General features: G+C 43.4%; 2 protein-coding genes across 3 annotated transcripts in view; one reads left to right on the top strand and one right to left on the bottom strand.

The window, feature by feature from the left end:
• pola1 (polymerase (DNA directed), alpha 1) overlaps nt 1-6,673 on the top strand; it is a 71,914-nt gene extending 65,241 nt beyond the window's left edge. For both annotated transcript variants that reach the window (XM_085418571.1, XM_085418570.1), the window contains exon 37: nt 5,665-6,673. In XM_085418571.1, coding sequence (XP_085274697.1) covers nt 5,665-5,801 — 137 coding nt within the window. In that variant the 3' untranslated portion in view covers nt 5,802-6,673. The remainder of the gene's footprint in view (nt 1-5,664) is intronic.
• Nucleotides 6,674-10,714: 4,041 nt separating this feature from the next.
• arxa (aristaless related homeobox a) lies at nt 10,715-18,071 on the bottom strand. Its single transcript, XM_085418569.1, has 5 exons — nt 17,560-18,071; nt 16,679-17,243; nt 15,215-15,260; nt 13,240-13,571; nt 10,715-12,550 (listed from the first exon to the last, which is right to left on the bottom strand). Exons 1-5 carry the CDS (start codon nt 17,747-17,749, stop codon nt 12,283-12,285), a joined length of 1,401 nt encoding a protein of 466 aa, XP_085274695.1. The 5' UTR covers nt 17,750-18,071; the 3' UTR covers nt 10,715-12,282.
• Nucleotides 18,072-22,171: the final 4,100 nt, after the last annotated feature.

Genomic DNA, 22,171 nt, shown 5'->3' with positions numbered 1-22,171 from the left:
TACCATCGTGTAAAATATTCCTTTCACACTTTCGGTGGTAAATCACTCCCGACATGCTTCTCCATCCACTCCACCCTGCCTGCACTCAGCTTGCAAAGCATGAAATGTTTCTTTATTGCTATAAACATATATTCATGTCATTTTGCTATTCTGCACACCTGCTGATAAAAATACTTACCAGCCTACGAAATGTGCATTCGTCTGTAGGGCTGCTCAATTAATCGAATTTTAATCACGATTACGATCTGGGCTTTCAACGATCATTAAAAATGACTGAGCCGATTATTAGCCCCTCCCTCATTTATCCGCGACACCTTAAAGGCCGTCTGTGAAAATATTGTCGGCCATAAACCGGTCCGTGGCGCAAAAAAGGTTGGAGACCGCTGATTTAAGAGCAGAAGTTATTTGGAGAGGAGAGTGACTGCTGTTGGTTGAAAAGAGAGGTAAAAAAAAAAAAAAAGCTTCAGTGGTGTTGCACACTATTTTATATTATATTTTAAAGTCATTATTCAATACATTGTTATTGTTAACCCTTTAAAGCCGGTCAGAGCAGCACGCTCCGTTTTGTGTAACTATTTTTAAATCCCTGTAGAACCTGAACCGTGTAAGCTAGCGCAATAAACCGGAGGAGTTGTACTTACATCTTATGCCATCAGCTTGTCCTCGGTCACGGTTTCCTTCCACATATAGCTTTGCAAAAACTGCATAAAAAGCTCTTGCAGGAACAAAAACATAATATTCCAGAAACACGCTTTGCCGATCCGATCAGCTGTTCGTAACACTTCCCACAGTGAAACAGACGTCAGCGCGAACTATCGCATGTCCGCCAGTTCCTGCCCGAAACCGGAAGTGACGTCATCTTCGCGGAAAATGTAGTTTTTTACTTGTAGGCCTTAAAAACCTCTACTGGTCATGTTTGACTTTTCTGAATAGTTTCTGTGATGCTTAGAACTCGAATTGCACAGCTGGAAATAGTTTATTTTGATGCACCTGCTGTTTTCTTTGCAAATTTGCATCATAGGATTGTTTTTTCGTTTTTCCTGCAGTATATAAAAATTGGTGTATCTCCAAAATAAAACTATGAAGACACTCAAAATAAATTTCCTGTGGTGGGAAACTATTTTTTGCAACTTTTTTGTATTTAAAGTTTTGAGGGATAAACCTCTTAAATTTCTCCAAGTAGAAGTATATGTAAAAAAAAAAAAAAAAAAACGATTTTCAATTTTTTTTTTGTAGTTTATTGCACTTTTTTGCAATTAATGTAGTTACTATGGACTTAATGCATACATATTATTAAAATATGGGCTATAGCAGTTGTATAGCAACTTGAAATGCTCCCACAAATGGCACTACAACATGTAAAAACATAATATAAGCTCTGGTGGACTTGGTTCTATGGTAGGTCTTAAAAGGTTAAATAAATATCGTCAAATAATCGTGATCTCAATTTCAGTGAAAATAATCGTGATTATCATTTTTGCCATAATCGAGCAGCCCTATTCATCTGTAGCTGATGAAACTCTGTATACTCTGTTGTTTAGAACAAGGTTGCTTTGGGGGGTTTTATGTTTGGTTCTCAACTTCACAGAATTCCAGGTTTCGTTTAATTGCACTGCTAGTTGAACTTTAGCACGGGCGAATAGTGACTGAACAGAGGATACAGGAAAATACACCAAGAAGCCCGTGATACTGATTAACACTGGAAACCAGTAGCTGCAGTACTAGAGGTAGTATTTCTACTACTGCTACTCTCAGCAGGCTGCTCTCAGTCTTTCATGCTCCGTACTGTCAGCACTCCTGATAGCTGTGTTTATATGTTAGAGAGATTGACTAACAAGATGTTGGTTTTGGTCTTTTGAAGGGAACTTATTGAAAAAGCGCGATAAGACGCCAGCGGCTTCATCCTTTTGTGTTTGCATTTCCCGTTGTTTACTAAAAGTACACATGCATCGTGATATGCTGCCCGTTGTGTCACATACTTTTGATTGTATCTGGGTATTTATGCATTGTCCAACCATTGTAAACGCTGAATGTTTACCATTATGCTGAACATATATAATAAAGCCCATTAAAAGAAAATAGCTTTATATAAGAGCTCTGATTCAAAGCAGAATGTAATTTGATCAGCTCGCGTGTGTGCGTGTGCTTTTGTGTGTGTTGTGTGTTATGTGTTTGTCCTCTGCGGTGCTTCAGTATGTTTGTGAGTGTGCGCACATTTGCAAGCGTGCTCCTGTCTTATCTACATGTACATTGCATTTTTGTGCCTGATTGCTGCGACTGAGTAAAACATGGAGGTAATTTCATCCGCTGCAGGAGATCTCTAATAGATTGGGCACACACACGCGCCCGCTCACACTCACACACACTCACGCGCCGAGTCACACACCGCTATGATAAAAAAAAAACCATGCTGTCCATTCCTTAGCTGGGAACATCCCGTATCAATGACTTTCAAATCATTTCATGTCACTTTTCTTCTCTGTCTCCCCCCCGCTCTCCCTTTTTATCTCCCTCCCCCCTTGTTTCCTCTGTCTGTTGCTTTTCTCTTCCTTCCATCCGCCCCCCACCCCACCCTCCGTAGGTCTCAATCTTGAGTGTGGGCAGTATGATTGCGTGTGTGAGCAATAATGTAATTTTGCCGCATTGATAAAATATAAATTGTCCTTGAGCTGCGCTTTTCTAATGATCCATTTACCGGCAGCTTCCCTGCCACCTCTCAGTGCTCTGCATTTGGTCCTCTTCTACCCTCCCACTCGTCGTCTTTTTTTCTCTCTTTTCCCTCACTCTTGTCTTCTTTCTCCTCCTTTCCCTCTCTTTCCTCTCCATTTTCTTCCCTCACTCTCCTCATCTTCCCCGCCTCCCCTCCCTTTCTCCGGCGATACAAAGCGGGGTGGCAAAATCCGCGGGTGCGATTGTCAAATCAATTATTCATTCTGTGCAATTACACTCACACAAAGAAGTTTCCCTGTGCTCCGAGTGGTGATTAAATTAACTGCTATTCCAGCTGCCCGTCGCCACCAGCCTAATAGAATATTCATGGAGGCGGCCGACGGAATGGCCGATCTCCATTAACTTCATCATGCTCACTTAATTACAGGCTTGTTATTGTATTTACACCTAGTTAGAGCGTGCAGAGCCCCGATCTACTCGTGCCCAGCACCGCCAGCGTGTGCGCGAGTGTGTGACAACACCTAGTTAGAGCAGAGATAACCCCTGATACACTCGATGTGCTCGTGCGCGCATGAGAGACCATGTGCACGCGTGTGTGTGTGGGTGTCATGGAGACAAAGATGGTGTCCTGATTGACAAATTTCCATTCAGGTTCATCAATTTGACAAACTTTTCAGGATGCGTGTGCGTTCTGTTCTCATATCTTTGTTCCTCTTTTCATTCTTTCTTTTGCTATTTTTGCCCCTTTTTTCCCTTCACATCTAGGCCTTCCAATATCACCATCTCCCCTCCCCTCGCTTCTCCTCACACCTCCACCTCACGCTCACTCTTTAGGGGGAATCTATTTATTTGAACCGCACTCCCCACTGTGCCCCGACTTGCAGCAAGGTGTCTCCTTCTTTCTTTTCCTCTCCGTGACTTTTAAATCATTCTTTTATCCGTTCGCCACGCAGTGATTGAGGTGGAAAGGAGTGAGGAGGGGGGGGGAATTATTTTCTCCTACCTTTCAGAAATGATGACATGATTGCTTTCGCTTGATCATGCATCATCACCCCCCCCTTCTATTCCCCAGATAAATAGACTAGTCTGCCTCTGCCTGCCTCTCTTCTCCCTCCATCCCTGTCCATCCTTAGCTAACGTGAGGATTATCTGGTAATAGTGGCTGCTGGTGTTAAAGTCAACCACACCATCTTCTATATGTGTGCGTGGTGTGTGTGCACATGCATGTGTGATTGCTGTTTCTGTCACATAGATGTCTTTAGTGACTGAGTTATTGTGCTTTTTAAGTGTTTAACTACCTTCGTTGTCATGTATTTTGTGTGTGCGCGCGCGCCTCACTGTTGATCTCTGTGTATTTAACCTTTGTTCCCTTGGGCAGTCGGTGGGCTGGTATTTATCCAGCAGCCACTAATGCAGCAGGCAGGAAGGACGAGACAGGAGATAGGGCTGTGGAGATGGCGAGGACATGACAGTCGGCCATATGGAGGACTTTGTGTGTGATTTAGATAAACACAGACACACTTTGTTTAATTAATCACATCGATGTCCGTTTAATCATTTAGTCATTTAAAAAGATGAAGCCTTTAGTATTTAATGGAATTATACCACCTAAACCAGCAATGTGAACTCATCACTTTGGGCTGAGGGTAGCAGTGACATAAGCAGTTTTCACACATGCACTGCAGCCCTTCATTCTTAAAGACATCACCCACCAGACGTGATTGCAAGAGCGTAAATGTCCGATGTAGTCCACTTGGACGTTAGCCGGCTCCCACCCTGCTTTGGCACCAAGTCTTTGTTGTTGTCTGGTGCATTCACTGCTAGCAAGTGAATCTCATGTTTGTATTTCCAGTCCTGAGAATGAGTTTGGCTGCACATGTAGCACCCGGACCCCTGCTGGGTGCTACAATTGGGGGAAAATATCCGTGCCCGATCTTCTGAAATCGTCCAAAGTTAAACATCTGAAGACGGCCACAGTCCCAGCTGCAGCCAGCTTGTTTTTTTTTTTTCTTTTTAATCAGTTAATATGCAAATTATTTACTCAATTTATCATTTGTTTTATAAAGTGTCAGGAAATAATAGTTTAAAAAAAATGCCCCATGCAATTTTCCACAGCCTCACTGCTCATTGACTTTAATTTGCTGCTGACACCCTCTGATTGTTGTTGTTTACAAATAAGTGGTGCTGGTGCCTAAATGATTTTTATTCGAAGCTCCGAGGACCAAGTTGCAAGTAAAGTGAATAAAAGTGATGACTGCGGCTTGTGAGGGTTTTTTTTTTCTTTCTCCCCTATAATTGAAAATGAAAAGATTAAAAACACAGTGCCCATTTTCCTGCTTCTTCACCTGTATCAGCTCGCTGTTATACCTGATGTCGCATGCTGCACTCATTGGTTTGACGCTGTGTTATTACTTGGTAGATGATACTTCATCTACACTTGACGCTTGGTATAATACTGTAAAGATTTGGTTGTAGTGGCCGCCCTGCCCGCTCAGTCTTCTCTCTGGCCTTATTGCGGCCCACCTGGAGAGATAACGGGGGCAAAATATTGACTTGATGCTCTCGTTGGGGTTTTCTATCGATCGTGTGTGTGTGTGTGTGTGTGTGTGTGTGTGTGTGTGTGTGTGTGTGTGTGTGTGTGTGTGTGTGTGTGTGTGTGTGTGTGCGCGCGCGCCATCGACCCATCGACCCATCGACCCATCAGTCCAATTCTGTGTGGTCTCCCTCCTAGCCCTCAAACTTGATAGCATTACTTGCAGATAGCATTGGATCTGTTAGCTCTCTCCACTTAAGGTTAAAACACTCTTTAAGTTTTTATGAGTAGAAACAAAGTCATTGTGCTCTCTGTTACTCTACAGTAGGACTCTGCACAGCTTAATCCCACGGATGGAGGGCAGCTGAAGTCATCCAAGAGTGAATAGTTAGGTTGAAATGCATGCATGATCCTTCTACAGAGCTCTAACAATATCAAATCTTCTTTCTGTCCTCCTTCAGAACCTTTTAACAAGATGAATGAAGAAAAAGACGTCTATCGGAAGCTAAAGGATGTACCAGACAAAGCCTTGGCATCCAGCGGGTACTCGGAGATTAACCTGGCCAAACTCTTCCAGGCTTTCTCCTCCCTCAAGTAAAACAACATAAACCTCCATGAAGACGTCACCACCAAGAGGCTCCAGTTTCTGACTCAAAAAGCTGGACATATGCTCACACAACCACATCTGTTTTCTTTGTTTGCAGTTTCCACATATAGACCTCAGCCTCCTAACCCTTATGTCATCTACCCTGTAGCTAATGGTCTTGTAATATAGCTTAAAACCCAATCACAGCTTCCCCATCCGCACACACACTCTCTCATTATTTGACCCCGTCACCCTGGCTCTGTATGGTAAAGGGGAGCAGCAATCATACCTAAATGACAGCCTATTGTGCGTGCAGAGGCTAGCTGTGCCCAGATGTGTGTGTGTGTGTAAGTGTGAGAGTGTAAAAATGACTTATCCTCAGAGCAGCCAGTATAGTCCAAAAGCAGCTAATTACCCAATGATAGTGACCCCAGCCTCTAAGACCACTGGATGCCTGCAGCGATCGGACACTTGTTCTGATTACTACCATTCATCCTGTGTGTGTGTCTGTGTGCGTGTGTGAGTCAGATCAGTGGATGAAAGAAAAGAGTAAAGGAGGATGCAGGGAGAGACGGGGTGAGGCAGGCCACACGCGCTGCTCCCTCGCTCTTTTGTCCCAGTATCGAACAGCTGATCTTCTCCTCCACTGCGTCTGTTTTAACTGATGTCATTTCATCTCTTTCACCTCCCCCCCCCCTCTCTCTCTCTCTCTCTCCTCCTTCCTCCTCTGTGCAAATTGTTTTTAAAGCATTTAATGTTCTGTGTAACAGAGTTGTATCTCTCGGTAGGATTTTTGTCCTGTTTCTTTGTAATGATCAGAATATTTTGATATTGAACAATTTAATGTTTTTCATACTGAAACCTCAATAAAAGGCTAAATGGATAAGAAGTTAGTCCTGTGTTGTTTGGGGAGTGGGTGGGGGAGACGACAAACTGGGTGGGTGGAGATCCTGGTTTGCCACTGTAATGGCACTGTGATGGCACTGTGATAAAAGTCAGATTTATTAAATTGGGGGAAAGAATGTTCACAACATTGGGACATCTGGGTAGCTAAATAGAGCGTCATTCAGCATCATTTGCTCACAGGACCACTGAAAGCAACAATGAATCAATCATACTACCCAGTAATCTGTGTCCAGAGCCTGATGTAGCTCGTCATTTTCCTCCACATCTTCAGGATCATATAGATTAGAATCTGCTGCAGCAGGTTATATGTAGTGTTAATAATATAGCTCCTGCATCAAACTGTTGCTAATAAAGTCTATAATGAGTACTAAATGAAATAAATGTCCTAATATTATATACATTAATTTTTTAATCTTATTTTCACATAAAGACCAACACAGAAAAGTCATGTCCCAGAAATAAGTCTAATCAGGAGCTGAGAGAAGACTTAAAGCCTTCTATTAGGACATTTTATAAGCCTGTATATTGACATGTTAGTTTGTTCTAAAAAAATTCATGATGTGATATTATAGTATATAGTATATCAGAAATCTGTTCACTATTTTTATTACAAATTATATCAGTAAGGAAGCTGACTAAATATTCACTGATAATTTATGGGACAGGGGTGGGATTAAATAAGTGTATACTTCTTCCCACTCCCTTTCAACATGTAAATTAATCAGAATGTTTTTTTGTATGTAATTTGTATAGTATATTTTTTTTCTCTCATTTCTTTTCTAAATGTACTTGTATATTGTTCACATGTTGAAATAAATTACCAATCAATCAATCAATCTAGGTAATCATTTGAGGGTAGAGTATTTTACCCAGTTAAATCCCAGTGCACGAAGCATTCCTGCTCACTGATTGCTCCCAGTGCAAGCACACCGTTAAAGGGATTAAACTATAACGTTTGCCCAAATGCATGTTAATCTATAGTAATGCCAGCCTGTGCGTACTAAATGCTGGCTGTATTTACTCAGCTCTACTTAAAGTTCAACATGTAACCCGCTGCTTGAGTGTTTCTCGCGTTTTTCCTCCCAAGAATTCTCCTTTGTGTTAATACAGTCGAGGGATTTTTTTTACTCCATCCTGCCGTGTGCATTTCCATAAACACTGTACGCCTCACAAATCACTTCAAACCACTGTGACTTGTGAAGGCAACCTTAAGTGGGCCGAACACTTAAACCGTGATTCACTATGCAATGGATAGAACATGCTGAGTGTGTGTGAGAGAAAGCGTCTGCATGCATTTACAGACATAACTTTACATATTTATTAAAGCATATTAGTTCCACTACTTCTCCCTCACTAACTTATTTTTTTCCTTCTTTACTTTCCCCACCATTTAATCACCCTCAGCTCACAGTAGCTGTGCTCAGGGCTCCTGTTCCCTCTATCAGACTGCGGGGTTTTTTGAGTATGGGCCCTCGTTTTGTCCTCCCGCTTTGCAGTAAACCAGTCAAATGAAGTCCCCTGCATTAATTTGACCCTGCTAAGCTAATAAGGTCGAACAAGTCTCTTTGTATTGTCGTGTTAAGCTTTATTGCTTGTCGTTTTGACCAGCGATGGACAAGGTAGGCTTTGATGAGGGAATTAGTCCCCTATTCTGTCGCTGTTATTCATAGCGCGGTGGAACATACAAGCACCAGAGAGGGTGTCAAAAGGAGAGCTGGTCCTATTGCAAAGTGTCTCCCTTGTTGGAGCTGAAAGGGCGGTTATGAGACGATAAACCGCTTAATACACTGAGCTAATTGGATGAGAGCAAGAGAGACGGGGGAATTAAGGGGCGATCCGAGAGGGGAGCGGAGAGCCATGGCCCTGCTATTCAGGTCTTTCATCGGGCCTGGTTCTCCGCCTGGGGGGAAAGGAGGGGGAGCCGTTCATCAAAGCGCCTTTTAGAGCTCCTCTCCCGGGGACTGAGTGAGGACTGATCCGGCTGAGGCTGTGGAGTGATTGGACCTATTCTCTCTGGCAGGGACGTGGTGGGGGAGACGAGGCCCGGGAGAATCCAAAATCACGGACCAAATCAAGTCCAGCAGCTCGGGGAAGGAGAAGGAGAATGATGAAAATGGGCAGACAAGTCAGTGGGGGGAGATTTTCTGGACGTTTGGATTTACCTGCGAGAGGCGGGCAGTAGCATTAAGACCCGCTGCACTGACGCAATCCAGCAAATAATGCAGATTTGGCGTCTTTTTTTTTCCCTTTCTTTTTTTTTCTTGCAGCCAGTTTGCAAGAAAACAGCTCGCGATTGGACAGCCGGCCCCATTTTTATATCAACATTCATTATCATGGTCATTCATGCAATAAGGAGCCTCCTGGCCTAATCCCAAGTGCAGGCGCTGTCTTGAATGGAACAAGTGTGACTTTATAAATCCAGAGCCATTGGCCTTCGACAGCATTTCAATTTTCTCGCCTTTTTGCGCTGCAAAGAAAGTTTAAGCCTCGCTCCCAGCGGGTCACCCGCCTCCTGGCATTCCCCAGATATTAGGGACAAATTGGTTTGCCATTCATTAGTTATATTCACAATAAGATTAAAACTTCCCGGACAATCTCATCAAAACCCTATACAGGAAAAAAACACACACGCTCCACCGAGCTTGAGCAAAAGAATGGGGGAAATTTTAAAAAACATGGAGCTCTCACACATCGTGGATGGTGGTTTGGGCACATAGGAGAAAATTGGTTTTTATCTCTTTTTTTTTCGGCATTATGCTCCAAGGGGCGGCTGGATGACTTTGTCAGAAGCTGCATTGGGATAAATTCAGATACATCTTTCCATCAGTCTACTGCCGGATCTAATTCCTGCATGTTTGGAGTAAAATGGCTGATTAACAGGTATAAGATCATAAAGCAAAGAGCACTGAAGGGACAAGAACAGGTTTTCTTCTTCTTCCATAGATGCACACAATAAAAACATGGGCTACATTAATCCGCAGGGTAATTTCACGCGATTTGGTCGGGCACCGAGGAGAGTAACCATTGATTGCTGTAATAGTCCTGCATCAGTATAGCGAGATCCAATGGAGAGAGAGAGAGAGAGAGAGAGGAGGGGAAGAGGGGGGGATTGAGGGGAATTAACTCTACGAGGTTGTGTGTGTGAAAGCAGTTTGATGAAGTGGTTTGTTACTTCATTAATGACAAAGGGGACTCGCTTCCATCGAGACGGCATTACAGATGTTAAGACCAATTTAGCGCCTTTAAAGGGTTTTAAAGGAAGTTTTGTGACGGGCCCCCCAAGATAAAGTGGGCGATCTAATTGAAAACCCCTCTCCTTTGTCGCGCGTTTCACATGTTGGGGATTAAGCTCATGAATATATGGTCAGTATTTTGTCAACTCCACTGAAGAGGATAGACGCACGCAGCGCACCGGATTAAACACCTCGTGGATTTTGGCTTTCTGCAGGTGGAGCTGCATCTCGATAGATTCCTCTTCTTTGTTTCAGCTGGCCTGCAGGCATGAGTGAACACCAGGCAACCTGTGAGTGAAGCTGGCTGGATATTTATTTTACATTCCAGCATTGCTCTCTAATGGCACCGGTGGCATACATTTAAAATAAATAAATAAATAAATATTCAATTTAAGACAGAAAGCGTATTTTTTTTCCATAACACTTTTTATTAATAGTTCTATAATATTCTATTTCGCATTATTTAATTTTCCTGGTTTTAGGCCTATGTGAGTCCTAAAGGAATCTGAAATAATAAACGATAACAAATTTTACCAATGTAATTTATTCAAATTAGTTATATTAAACCAGGAAACGTACAATCACTTAATAATTATAAGAAAAACAAAAACAAAAAGCGTCCTTCACTCATTTCCTTAAGGGGGGTAGGGAGGGTGACATAAATAATTATCTAAAAACCTAATAATTGATAAACACGGGTGGAATTCTACACAGGGCGACATTCATTACACACTACACCGAGTGCAAAGGATCAAAACACGGTCTCTTGAAATATACACGACCTTGTTTTGATTTTTTTTTTTTTTTTTACTCCCCCCCCCTTTTTTTTTATTTTTTAAACGCAGTATGTACAGTTTTCTCTCACACAGTCAGGTCATTAAAGAAACACCAGATCTCTACGCTGCTCGCGTGCCCTGCAGTCACACTCAGCGGAAATGCCACCGCTGCGATAATCAGACAGGGAGGAGAAAAATTGCAGTAAATTTACAGAAATCTCGTGCTGACGTGGACTCAAACCACCTTAAACCACACTGAACTGATACAGGGATTTAAAAATATAGGCCTATATATATTTATATATATATATATACGTATATATGACGGCTGAGTGTGACGGTCGGGTAGGCGAGCAGTGGAGAGGAGTCAGGCTTGTAGAAGAGAAGGCTATGGAAGGTCTATGGACAGTTTTCCTTTGGTTCAGGGTGGACCTCCTCCAACACGCCTTTGTCATAGATGCAGACCTGCTCAGCCCACATCAGTGCATACAGATTAAGCAGTGTTAATGTCGAGCACTCGCCGTTGTCCACATTTGAAGTAGCACAAGATTTCTTTCTAGAAGTCTGGGTTCCCCTGCGGTTCTTCAGCTCTCACAGCGCGCGCGCGCGTGTGTGTGTGTGTGTGTGTGTGTGTGTGGAAGATGACAGACTCTTAAGTAAAAACAGCCTGAAGATGGTCGGTTAAAAAAAAGAAAAAGGTGTTTTTAAAATAATTGAATGCAGAGAAAGAATTAGAAAAATGCACAGAAACTGTGGATTAAAAACGGCCTTTTGGTGTCACCCACATTTATTAAAAACAATTAGGTTAAAATGGATTACAATAAGTGGACACAGTTTTAATCTAGTTAAATTGTATTTAATATTTAAATAACGTAAAGGCCTTTGGAATGTCGCAAAAGTGAAGTAGAAATACTCAAAATATTTGTACTTAAGTACATTATTTTAGTAAATATACTTCCACCTTCCTCCAATGGTGATTTATTTATTTTATTTATTAATTTAATTGTATTTTTTTTTTTAATCTATTTGGTAGTTAGACTGTGTAAGTCACGTTCATGTATACTATAAAAGAATCAAGAAATATTTAAAAGTCTTCTGTTAGACTGTGTCTTAAAATAACCAAATGTGGAAACATTTTAAAAAGTTAAATATGTAATTTAGTGGACTGTCTGTCAGGGAAGTGTGTGTATGGAGTGTAAAGCAATGTAATAATAACTGCAATTACCACGCACACACACACACACACACACACACACACACACACACACACACACACACACACACACACACACACACACACACACACACACACACACACACACACACACACACACACACACCTTTATAAAACCAGTGCTCCTTTAAATTTGGTCGTGCTATTTTTGGGGGTGGGGAAACATGAGGTAACAGGGATGGCTAAACATGGAGGGGGGGGGGGGGGGGGGGGGGGGGGGGGGCAAACAGGACTTCAGCTTCCAGAGGTACAAATGGGGTATTTGGAGAAGTTTTGGGTGGGTGGGGTGTCGTGGGATGGGACATAAGCCCAGGACGGGGAGGTCTAGAGCTGGTGTTGAGTGTTCAGCACACCTCCTTCCCTGTGGCTCCGGTGGGCAGGATGTTTAGCTGGGTGAGCTGAGCTGAGTGTTCCTTGGCCTTGAGGCGCAGCGCGGCGATACTCGAGGCTCTGCGGTCCGCTGCGGCTGAAGAAGTAGTAGTGGAGGAAGATGAGGAAGGGTCAGGGAGGACGGGCCCCGTGTGGGAGGGGTTCTCTACAGGAGGTGCGGGCTGACGGAGGAGAGCTGCAGCGGTGGAAGCACTGGTCAGAGGACCCATACTGGAGAAGAGCCTGAAAGAAGAACAAAATGCAGAACTCTATATATATTATTTGAAATTAAAACCATATTCAAGTTTAATTTATGCATTTCACTCTCTTTGCTTCCTACATCAGAGTGCAGGATGACCCAAAATCCTGTCAGTGTGATGGCGTACGAAGAGGAACAGTATTGCCTGCTCATTAGAATTCTCAAACCTCCTCCTTGGAAAGATTTATGTCATGTATTCCATGCTGACTTCTTTTATATTAAAGCTAAATAGAAAGCATAATGGTGTATAATGGAGAAGGTAACTGTGGCATATGGAGAGTATCGTGTCACCCCTCCTCACAGCTTGTCTTGCACAATCACACGTTCTGTTAATTTATTAAGGTGTTTGACAGAGTGATTACATGCCACTGTGAATGGTTAACAGTATAACATATTTGTAATCAGACACTGAGATAAACAGTGAGGGAGTGTGACTGAGGATTAGTGTAAACATCACTCATTAGAGTTGCTGGCAGTTTATTTTAAGCTCTAATGCTGCTCTGCATTTTCTGTCTGTGTCTGCCTCTAAAATTGTTGTCATTTACTGTAAAACACAGGAATAAACATGAAGGTCAATTTTTTATTGGAGGAACAAAGTCCAACGGGAGATGCGTTGTCCAAAGAATTATCATTCATTAGATCCAAGGGAAGTCTGTCGATCGGTGCAGCTTACCTGCCAAAAGTGGGTCCAATAAAGGCAGGGTGGCGAAACATGGCAGCCGTGCCCAGGAAGGTGCCCAGGCCGAGTGGGGCAGCCAAGGGTGGGCCAGAGCCGTTGTGAGGTGGTGGAGCCAAGCCTGGGAAGGCTGCAGCTGCAGCTGCTGCAGCCGTCCATGCAGACTCCAGAGCTGGATGTGGGTGAGGAGGGAAGGGTCCTCCCTCTAGGTAGTGGCTGAGAGGATGGCCCGCTGCAAGAGGGCCTGGAAATGGCAGGCCTGACGGGTGGCCCTGCACCCCGGCCTTCTCGCGTTTCCTCCACTTGGCCCTTCGGTTTTGAAACCACACCTGAGGGCAGAAAAAGATGAGAAACACATTAGTATTAGGAGCAAGATGGCAGATACAACACAAAAAGATATTACTTTTACACTAATAAGTGATAAAGGAGAAAAGAAAGAGCAAATTTCCTACATAGAGGCAAAAGAGGCGTCTGCTCAAAGCTAGTTGTAACCCAGGTTAAAATTAGATCTATAACTCTCTATCCTGCTTACTTCACAGCAATGTCGCACTCTAATTAACATAATCTCTATTGAATGTTGTGTCAGTGTAGTCTAATAGTTGTCTAGTTCAGGTGGTGGCCAACAGGCGGAAAGTCACCGGTAATTACATGCAAGGTAAACCCCGCCGCTCACGGTCCCTTAAATCTACTTTCTGTCTAATTAAACCCTCCTCCCTGTAGACGGGCTTCGGGTGGGGAGAGATAATTAAGAGCGGTGTTAACAAAAGATCCAGAAAATTACCGCTGAACTGGCTCCAATAACAATTAATGCGCTTTAAATTAAATTCTTAAGAGACGTCGAACGAGTGACTTCCATCCAAGAGACTATTTAACTTTCCCACGCATCCACTGTTGCCCAGTTTGCACTGCAGAAGCACGGGACTCTCACAATGAGCAAAATGTCAACATGTGGAAAGTGACTGAACAGAGCAGGGGCTTGAGCGACAGGCACTGTGCGCGTGCACACACACACACACACACACACACACACACACACAATTCCCAGAGGGCTGTTTAGCATTACACAGCCCCTCGGGAATTTATGAGTTTTTATCACCTCCTGATGGCGCCCGTTAAGTGATTTGTTCACCTACGGCCCCTAAAGAGACATCTGTTGTTTTACCTTCGGCCATAACATCTCGGAGCTTCCACCGTGTTTATGAGCCCGGGCTTTCGACATGCAAGCCACGCTTTCAGTGCAAAGCGAAGGAGAGAGGGAGGGAGAGAGGAGGGGGGGCATGGACGGATGGATGGATGGAGAGAGAGTGGGATTGGGGGGTTGTTGGTGGTGGAGGGGTGAGGGGGAGCAAACACCTTTAATGGTCTCTCATTCGCTCCCAAGTGCAGAGCATCGGATCAATGCAGGTCTATTGCAATCACATAATGGGAAATCAAATAGCATTATCCCTCCCCTTTCTCTCCCTCCCCTCCCTCCACCTCCTCTCTCTTTCATTCTTTTTTTTTTTTGCACACGCACACACACACACACCTCGGCCTCGCCGCCTATCTGTGCCCTCTGATGGGAATTCAAACACCATCTCATCCCGGGAATACAGACAGTGTTTGCTCCTGCACTAAGTATGCTTTTTATGAATCGCCGGCCTCGGCTTAATAGCCACTAAAACGTCCCCAGTTTGCGTGTAATAACATTCAATAACAGGAAGGACCTTCCCCGCGCAGCGACTGGGGCCATTTAACACATTTTACTGTAATAAATTATTGCCTCAAATTGGCCCGTAATCGTTGATCCTCAATCAGTGACGCATATCACCGGTTATTATCCAGCGCTGCATATCGGAGACATTTTATAGAGGACAGATAAAACATTAGAGGATGCTGCTTTTCCTTTTCTCCCCTCCACCCCCTCCCTTATATTTGATTTACAAGTCAAGCTTCTCTTTTTTTCAGATAAAAGAAACACGGAGCCACTTACTTGAACGCGGGCCTCGGTGAGATCCAGGCGCATTGCGAGCTCTTCTCTAAAAAAAATGAAATAAAAAAGAATAACAAAGACAGAAAGAGGAAGGGAGAAAAAGCAGAGAGACAGTAAGAAAAGATTCAAGGTTACAGGCCACCATTTGGAAGCAACGCAGAATTGCTGTTTTGTCCCCTCCTGTTGTTCACTGTCAACAATAGACGACCAAAAATAGGCTGGATTTTCCCCCTCTCTTCCCCGACATGAACTGCAGAAAGACGCCATAGCCATATTCTATTTTCCCTGTCACGGATGGAAAGAAATAGGCCTAGTGATTGTTAGATTTTCCTTAGCCAAGGCCTGTCACCGTAACAACATAATGGTTGAAATAATGACATCTAAACTAGCCTGCCACAAAGCAATTGACGCTCCCTTCAGCTATACACAAGATGAGCTCGCGGTTCAAATTAGACCCACGAGTCGCCTTAAAGTAGATCGACTGAAAAATAAAATAAAAAATATATATGAATAATCCCCAATAGGAAAATTGGAAAAATTAATTTTGCGTAATGTTTCAGAAGAAAAGTCAGAAGTGTCAATTTAACAGAAAATGAATGAGATTGATTATTATTATTTGGTTATTTTATTTGGTTTTGGTTCAAACTACTAAAAAAAAAATAAAAATAAAAATCCTGGATAACATAATTTTAACAAAATGTATAAAATATCAGCTTGTAAAGCTCTGGATTTCTTTCAGTGTGTGTGTGTGTATGTGTAGGAACAACGCGTTTGTACACCTGCCCTTGGGCTTGAGGTTAGGCCCTGACTTTGAGCTCGCAGTATCATGTCCAACAGGTAACCTGAGCTGCTCCACTTAATTATTCCTCCACGCAGGAACACCGCTGCCATATGTAGAAGCAGGCACTGGGTTTCTTTCCTTCTTTTTTTAATAAGGGGGGTCTCCCCGTTAGCACTTACAGGCCCATTGTGCTCAGTTATTTAAAGCACGGATTTAGTGTGGGGGATTTTATGAGCTGTGATCGGCGCAGTGTCCTGTTACACACGCGTGGAATTACTGGGACTGTTTCTGAAAAATTTTTATGGGCTAGGGGAAGTGTTTATTTAAAAATAAATGCAATTAATTATCGCCTTCAGTTATGGAAGTATGAAGGAACATATGGCTCGTTTAAGGTTTAAGCGTGTTCATTTAACTCTTAGCTATAATAATAATAATAATAATAATAATAATAATAATAATAATAATGTAGGGCAACGCAGTTATATATATGTTTTACATGGACATTAAAATTCAATTTAATAGGCCTACAACCGTCCCTTTTAAATTCGTTAAGGAGTGATGCAGAATAACTGAAAATAAACTGTATTTAATCAAGTTAAAATTTTACAATAAAAAAAACAACATTTTTTCCAAACACTTCCTGTTTTGTTTTGTTTTTTCTTTTCTTTTCTCTTTTCTCTCACCTGGTGAAGACATCGGGGTAGTGAGTCTTCTGGAAAGCTCTCTCCAGCTCCTCCAGCTGGTAACTGGTGAAGGTAGTCCTGTATCTTCTCTGCTTCCGTTTCAGCATCCCTTCCTCCGAGTCACTGCCCGCCGACAGACACACGCTGTCTTCCCCGTCCCTCACGTCCCCATCCCCGGCGTTCAAACTCTCCCTCTCCTCGTCCTTCGGGGATAGCGCCACCGCGTCCCCGCAGCCCTCTTCTTCCTTCCCTGCGTCCTCCTCGAACTTCAGCGGACCGAGCTCCACCAGTCCCATGCTGCCGTCCTCCGAGGCCTCTCCGGGGCTCTGGTCACCCTCTCCCCGGCTCAGCGACGCGTTCTCTCGGTAGGACTTGCTACGGCTGATGCTCACCTGTGGCGCCTGGCTGATTTTGAGGCTTTCGCTAGCTTGCTCCAGCAGGAGCCTTTCCCTCTCCAGCTTCTCTGCGTGCTCATGGAGATACTTCCCCCCAGGTCCGTACAGCCGGCGGAGCTTTGGAGGCAGGTGCATGTCAGCGCTGAGAGAGATTGGCTCTTTAGTTGGCCCTGAGAGAGAAGCGTGAGAAGGATGTCAAAAATAATGAACAGGCACTTCAATTTTCTTCAAAGCTAAAATAAAATGTAATATTTTCACCGGCCTTTAAAATGACCTGCTTAGTCGTGGAAACACTTTAATTAATCAAAGAGATTCTTGGGGCTATAATGGGCTCACCTACAAGCTTCATTAGAGCAACTCCTGCAGAAGCGTTACTCACATACTTTAGGGCTAAATTAGTTTGCTTTGTTACCAATTCACCCCTCCTTACAAAACTGCCAACCGATGTAAACTATCATTCCAATTTTCCCTTTAAAATAAACTCACCGTCGGCGGTCCTGTCGAGCTCCACTCTGCCGGGCAGACCCGTCAAACTTTGAGCCCCTATCAGTCTGACCTTACAGGGACTCCTGCGGCCCAGAATGCTGTCTATGCAGTAAGAGGAGAGCAGTGTCGGGGATTTACTGCTCTTCCTCTCGCCCCGGTCGTGGATATCTTCCTCAAACTGACCGCTCATGTCGACGCTTCGGTTTGTCTTTCGGTAACGCCTGTCAGTCTCCCTCTCTCTACCTCTCTGCCCTTCCTCTCTCTCGGGGTCTTCTTCTTCTTCTTTTTTTCTTCGGCTCCTCTCAGGCCGGCTCGTCTGTTTACCGGGACCGCTCACTCCTCCCTCCTTCTCCTTCTCCTCTCTCCCCTCTGTCACTCCTGTGTCACACTCTCAGCTAATGACAGACAGCGGTTTGGCTGCCTCGCGTTGTGCTCCGGGTCTGCCAGGCGTTTCTCCGCTCCGCGCGCTCGCTCAGCATAGGCTACGTGTGGGCTGTTGCTGCGCTCTTGATTGGCTGGTGTGTGTATGTGGGGAGAGAGACAGCGCGCAGCTGCTTTATATATTTTACATTAAAGTTAATTTGAGGGAGAGGCGACAAAACCCGACATGGACTTCGCATTCCTCCGCGGAACGGACTCAAGCGGATGGAGCAGCAAAATCCAAAGAAACTAAAAAAAAACAACAAAAAAATAACGACTTCTCCAGCTCGTTGGTGTAAAATGTCTCTAACACCTTTACTTACTCTAATTTATTAGCGATATAGCCTCATAAAGCAATGGGGTGCTGACAGGCTAACAATGTCATTAGCACAATGACTTTGGAGGAAAGTACCACACATAAGGCTACAAAGCACAATTTCACAGCTTTTTTTCCTTCCCCAGGTAACACGCCATTTCATTTCAAAATAAAAGCACACGCGTAAACGATAAAAATAATAATAGCTGACTTTTAAGTTGATGTTGCTGGCTTACTGGTGCTAGCTAACCGGGTATGTGCATAAAAGAGAGTTGGGGCCTATCAGCTTTTTTGGGGTAAAGGCCCACTAACAGCTAGCCTACCTGCCAAGTACATTGTATATATAAAATATGGTATTAGCAGTATAATTTATAATACTACTCGGGACTAGTAATGCCCATAATGACGAGGATATTTAGATTTTTTTATTAGTAATTTTATAACATAACGATAACATTAAAAAAATACTATACTAATATAATAATAATAATAATAATAATAATAATAATAATAATAATAATAATAATAAGGAATAGGCTTTTGTCTTCTTTGATCATTTCCATGGTCTTTATTATTACTTTTCTACTATAATGATAACTATAACATTTTAGGCTATGAGTTTAGTTTTAAACTCATGGCTAATCCTTGTGCCAACATGCAAAAAAAAGAAAACAAAAATCTGGCGCGGAGTTTGTGTTTAACCACTGCACCTGCGTGAGCCATGTCACAGACTGAGTCACATAGAAATATAAAAGATCAACACAGAGATCAGAATTTTGTAGCTTTTAAAAACAAAAGTTTATTTTGACAGGAGTATAAGCATTAATGCATGCATCTAATTAGTCTATCTATCTATCTATCTATCTATCTATCTATCTATCTATCTATCTATCTATCTATCTATCTATCTATCTATCTATCTATCTATGTCTTACTTTCTGTCTCTCTTCAATTGCCTGCTCTCTGCTGGAGTTGGGGATTGACTTAAAAAGTGAGGGTGGCGCGCGGTGATGAGACGCCGCACGGGGAGTCGCAGGGACTCCGCTGTGGAGAGGGGGAGAGATGGAGAGATGGATCGAGAATGTAATTTTAAATGAAAGTCTATTTAACCCGCTGTGAATGGCATGACCCCTATCCTCGCCTCAGAGCCCATCACTGTTAAAAGGATCATTTTCAGAATTCAATCCAAAAACTTCAGCAAGCTGCAATTTACTCTCTCCCACTCTCTCTCCTCTTCCCCTCAGTATATATCTGCCCAGCTAGAGCTTCACAGCAGACGAAAAATAACAATAAAATATATGTCCAAGATTGCACAAGCTGCCCCCCCCCCCTTCTCTTCTCTTTTATCTATTTTTAAGTCAGAGCTTTACGGCCCCTTTTGTGATTGGAATTGGAATAAGAGCGCAATTGATCTCAGCAAAGTTAAGTTAAGGTGCAGGTCGCTTAGTATTAGAAGAAGGTAAACCCACCTAACTCGGTTTCATCTCCTTTTTTTCTTTTCATTTAAGAGCCTTACAAAAAGTTAACATAGCTGCTTTTATAGAAGTATCGGCGGGAGTGTAATATGAGAGGAAAAGTAATGCTTTTTTGATAGCATTAACCTTTCGTGGCGCACATTTCCTCAGAGGCCTGTGAAATCTGCGACACGAGACGGCACAAAGACAACAGCCAATGTCGTCTCGTCATCCGCGTTCACGATAAAACACACAGTCCTGCATGCTGTCACCTCACTGATGGTGTCACATTTAATCTATCTGCAACTTTTTATTATCATTATTATTATTTTTCTTTTATTTTGTGGTGTCACAAACTTCCGAGCTTGTTTATTTTGCACGCAAATCAATGTAATGAGTGTAATAACAATATAAAATGTTATGCCTTTTCCCTGCGCGGTCACAAACAGACGTGCGTAATACAGACGGGTATTTAGAGTCGCTCTGTAATTTGGGGGCCACAATTTGATTCATTTATCCGCACACTGTTATTAACCCTGTGGAAAAAGAGATGTCAGCCGCCATTTCAGCCAGCAGGACATCCGCGCTTTGTTTAAATGCACTAATTACGCGCATACATTAGAGGGGGACGGAATAGCCTGAGCGTAATTTTCACATTTTTCAGTTTCCCGTCTGTTTGACGTGCAGGTGAAGAGATGGCGGAAAGAGGCCGCCTTCAGTTGCAGCGCCACCTCCCCACCCCCTCCCCACCCTGTATTTTCATAACATCCTAACTTGATAATATCCAAGGGGAAACACCGGCTTGTGCGCTTTTCTGTTCGCTTAACGCTCGCATACTGTGGCAGTGCAGCTGTGAACTAGACCCTAGAAGTCCAGAGGCCTCTCAACACATTCACGCCAGTAGGAAACTAATGACGCATTTAGTAGTGCATGCGTGCATTTTAATGGCGTGCCTCGGCCTTTTTTTTTTTTTAATCTGTAACGCATGCCTCGTCCTCTCTGAAGGCCATGGAAGTGATACTCATGAAGTCCATCTAGGGCCAGCAGGTTGCGGTGGACCTATAGCAGGTCATTCAGCTGGCGCCATCTTCTGGACGGAATAGCAAATTGCTCGCACAGGTGAGCATATTGCACCATTCATGTGTAACCGCGCTTTCCTGCTCCATCCTCACCACTGCCTGTATTGCCAGTTCATATGGGTGGATTAAATGTAATCAAAGCGGAAACCTCCACCCACCTTTAGGAGACAGGTCTGCATGTGAGGCATTTCATATTATTATATTATTATTGTAATAATTTTTTTAAACTACTAATTTGCCGTTGCGTTTTCCGCTGCCCCCTCAAGTTTGCCTCCGCTTTGCATCGCCATGTTGCACCAACTGTCCTTGGTGACGACGGCACATCCTCCATCCATCCCCGCGCTCTGACATAATTGGACACTTGCTCTGCTTGAGAGGCCAAGCAGGAAAAAGAAGGAGAGAGAAAGCGAGTGTGTGTTGGGAGGGGAGGGAGGCTTTTAAGGCGCGCGTAAGCAAAGTTAATTAGCGGTTATTAACAGCCCGCATAATGAGAGCGAGAGGGAGTCAATTTAATGACTTTGTTAGCGCGAGTTCAGAGCGACAGGCGATGATCGAAACAACAAAGACGAGCGCGCACGCAGCCATCATGCGTAATTTCCAGCGGTAATGCGGTCTGATCAGAAACAAAGGGTTCTAATTTCGTTCAACTGACTCGATAATTTGTCCTTATGTAAGGAAAATAATTAATGACTTAATGCTTCAACAGAAGTAGCTTTCCTTGTGAGAGGGTTTTTTTGGAGGCCTAGTTTGCTGGAGAAGGTGGTAAGGAAATCAATTTCCAGACCCATAATTATTTACATCATGAATTTAAAACGTGGACGTGTGCCTCTGCTCCCAGTTAGTGCGCAGACGAGGGAGAGTCTATTAGGAGAGGAGAGAAGGAGTTTCGCAGTCTCCTTCTCTCAAGCAAATTGTGTGTGGCAACAAATGGGCCACTTGTTATAATGTAGGATAATAGATTTAGATATTAGAACAAACAGCAAACCGCGAAGGATATGGACCGGATGTAGTTTGGCAAACCGTTAAATGTAATAATAAATGCAATATTTAATGCAGTTCATCAGTGCAGATCTGAAGGGTTTGGTGGCAGATGATTCCTGGTTATACTCTGGAGTCCAGCCTCATTCACGGCTGTATCCCCCCCCCCATGTGCAGGTCACTGTGGCTACCGCCTCGCAAATCATCCAAGCGCCTGCATGCGCGTCTTTACGCATGATTTCATCATTCCACAGATGGGTTGAGTCGGAGGAAAGATGTGAGCGCCATTATCGATTGAGGGAGCATGAGACGCCTGCGGGCCACTCTTGGATTCATGGCAGGTGGATAGGTCACCCACACGAGAG

Source organism: Rhamphochromis longiceps, linkage group LG9 (genome assembly GCF_057381845.1).
Source record: "Rhamphochromis longiceps isolate RC_006_pf linkage group LG9, R_longiceps_female_GT1.1, whole genome shotgun sequence".
NCBI lineage: Eukaryota > Metazoa > Chordata > Actinopteri > Cichliformes > Cichlidae > Rhamphochromis > Rhamphochromis longiceps.
The sequence above is the reverse complement of the archived record's forward strand: the minus strand, read 5'-3'. Positions and strand labels throughout refer to the sequence as shown.

Bases quoted from the DNA above. Each gene is read 5' to 3' on its own strand.
- arxa (XM_085418569.1), bottom strand. From the start codon at position 17,749: ATGAGCGGTCAGTTTGAGGAAGATATCCACGACCGGGGCGAGAGGAAG. The intron at 17,244-17,559 runs GTGAGTTTATTT...CTTCTCTCTCAG, and splicing joins GCTCGACAGGACCGCCGACG to GGCCAACTAAAGAGCCAATC. The intron at 13,572-15,214 runs GTAAGTGGCTCC...TTCTGCCCTCAG, and splicing joins TCACCGAGGCCCGCGTTCAA to GTGTGGTTTCAAAACCGAAG.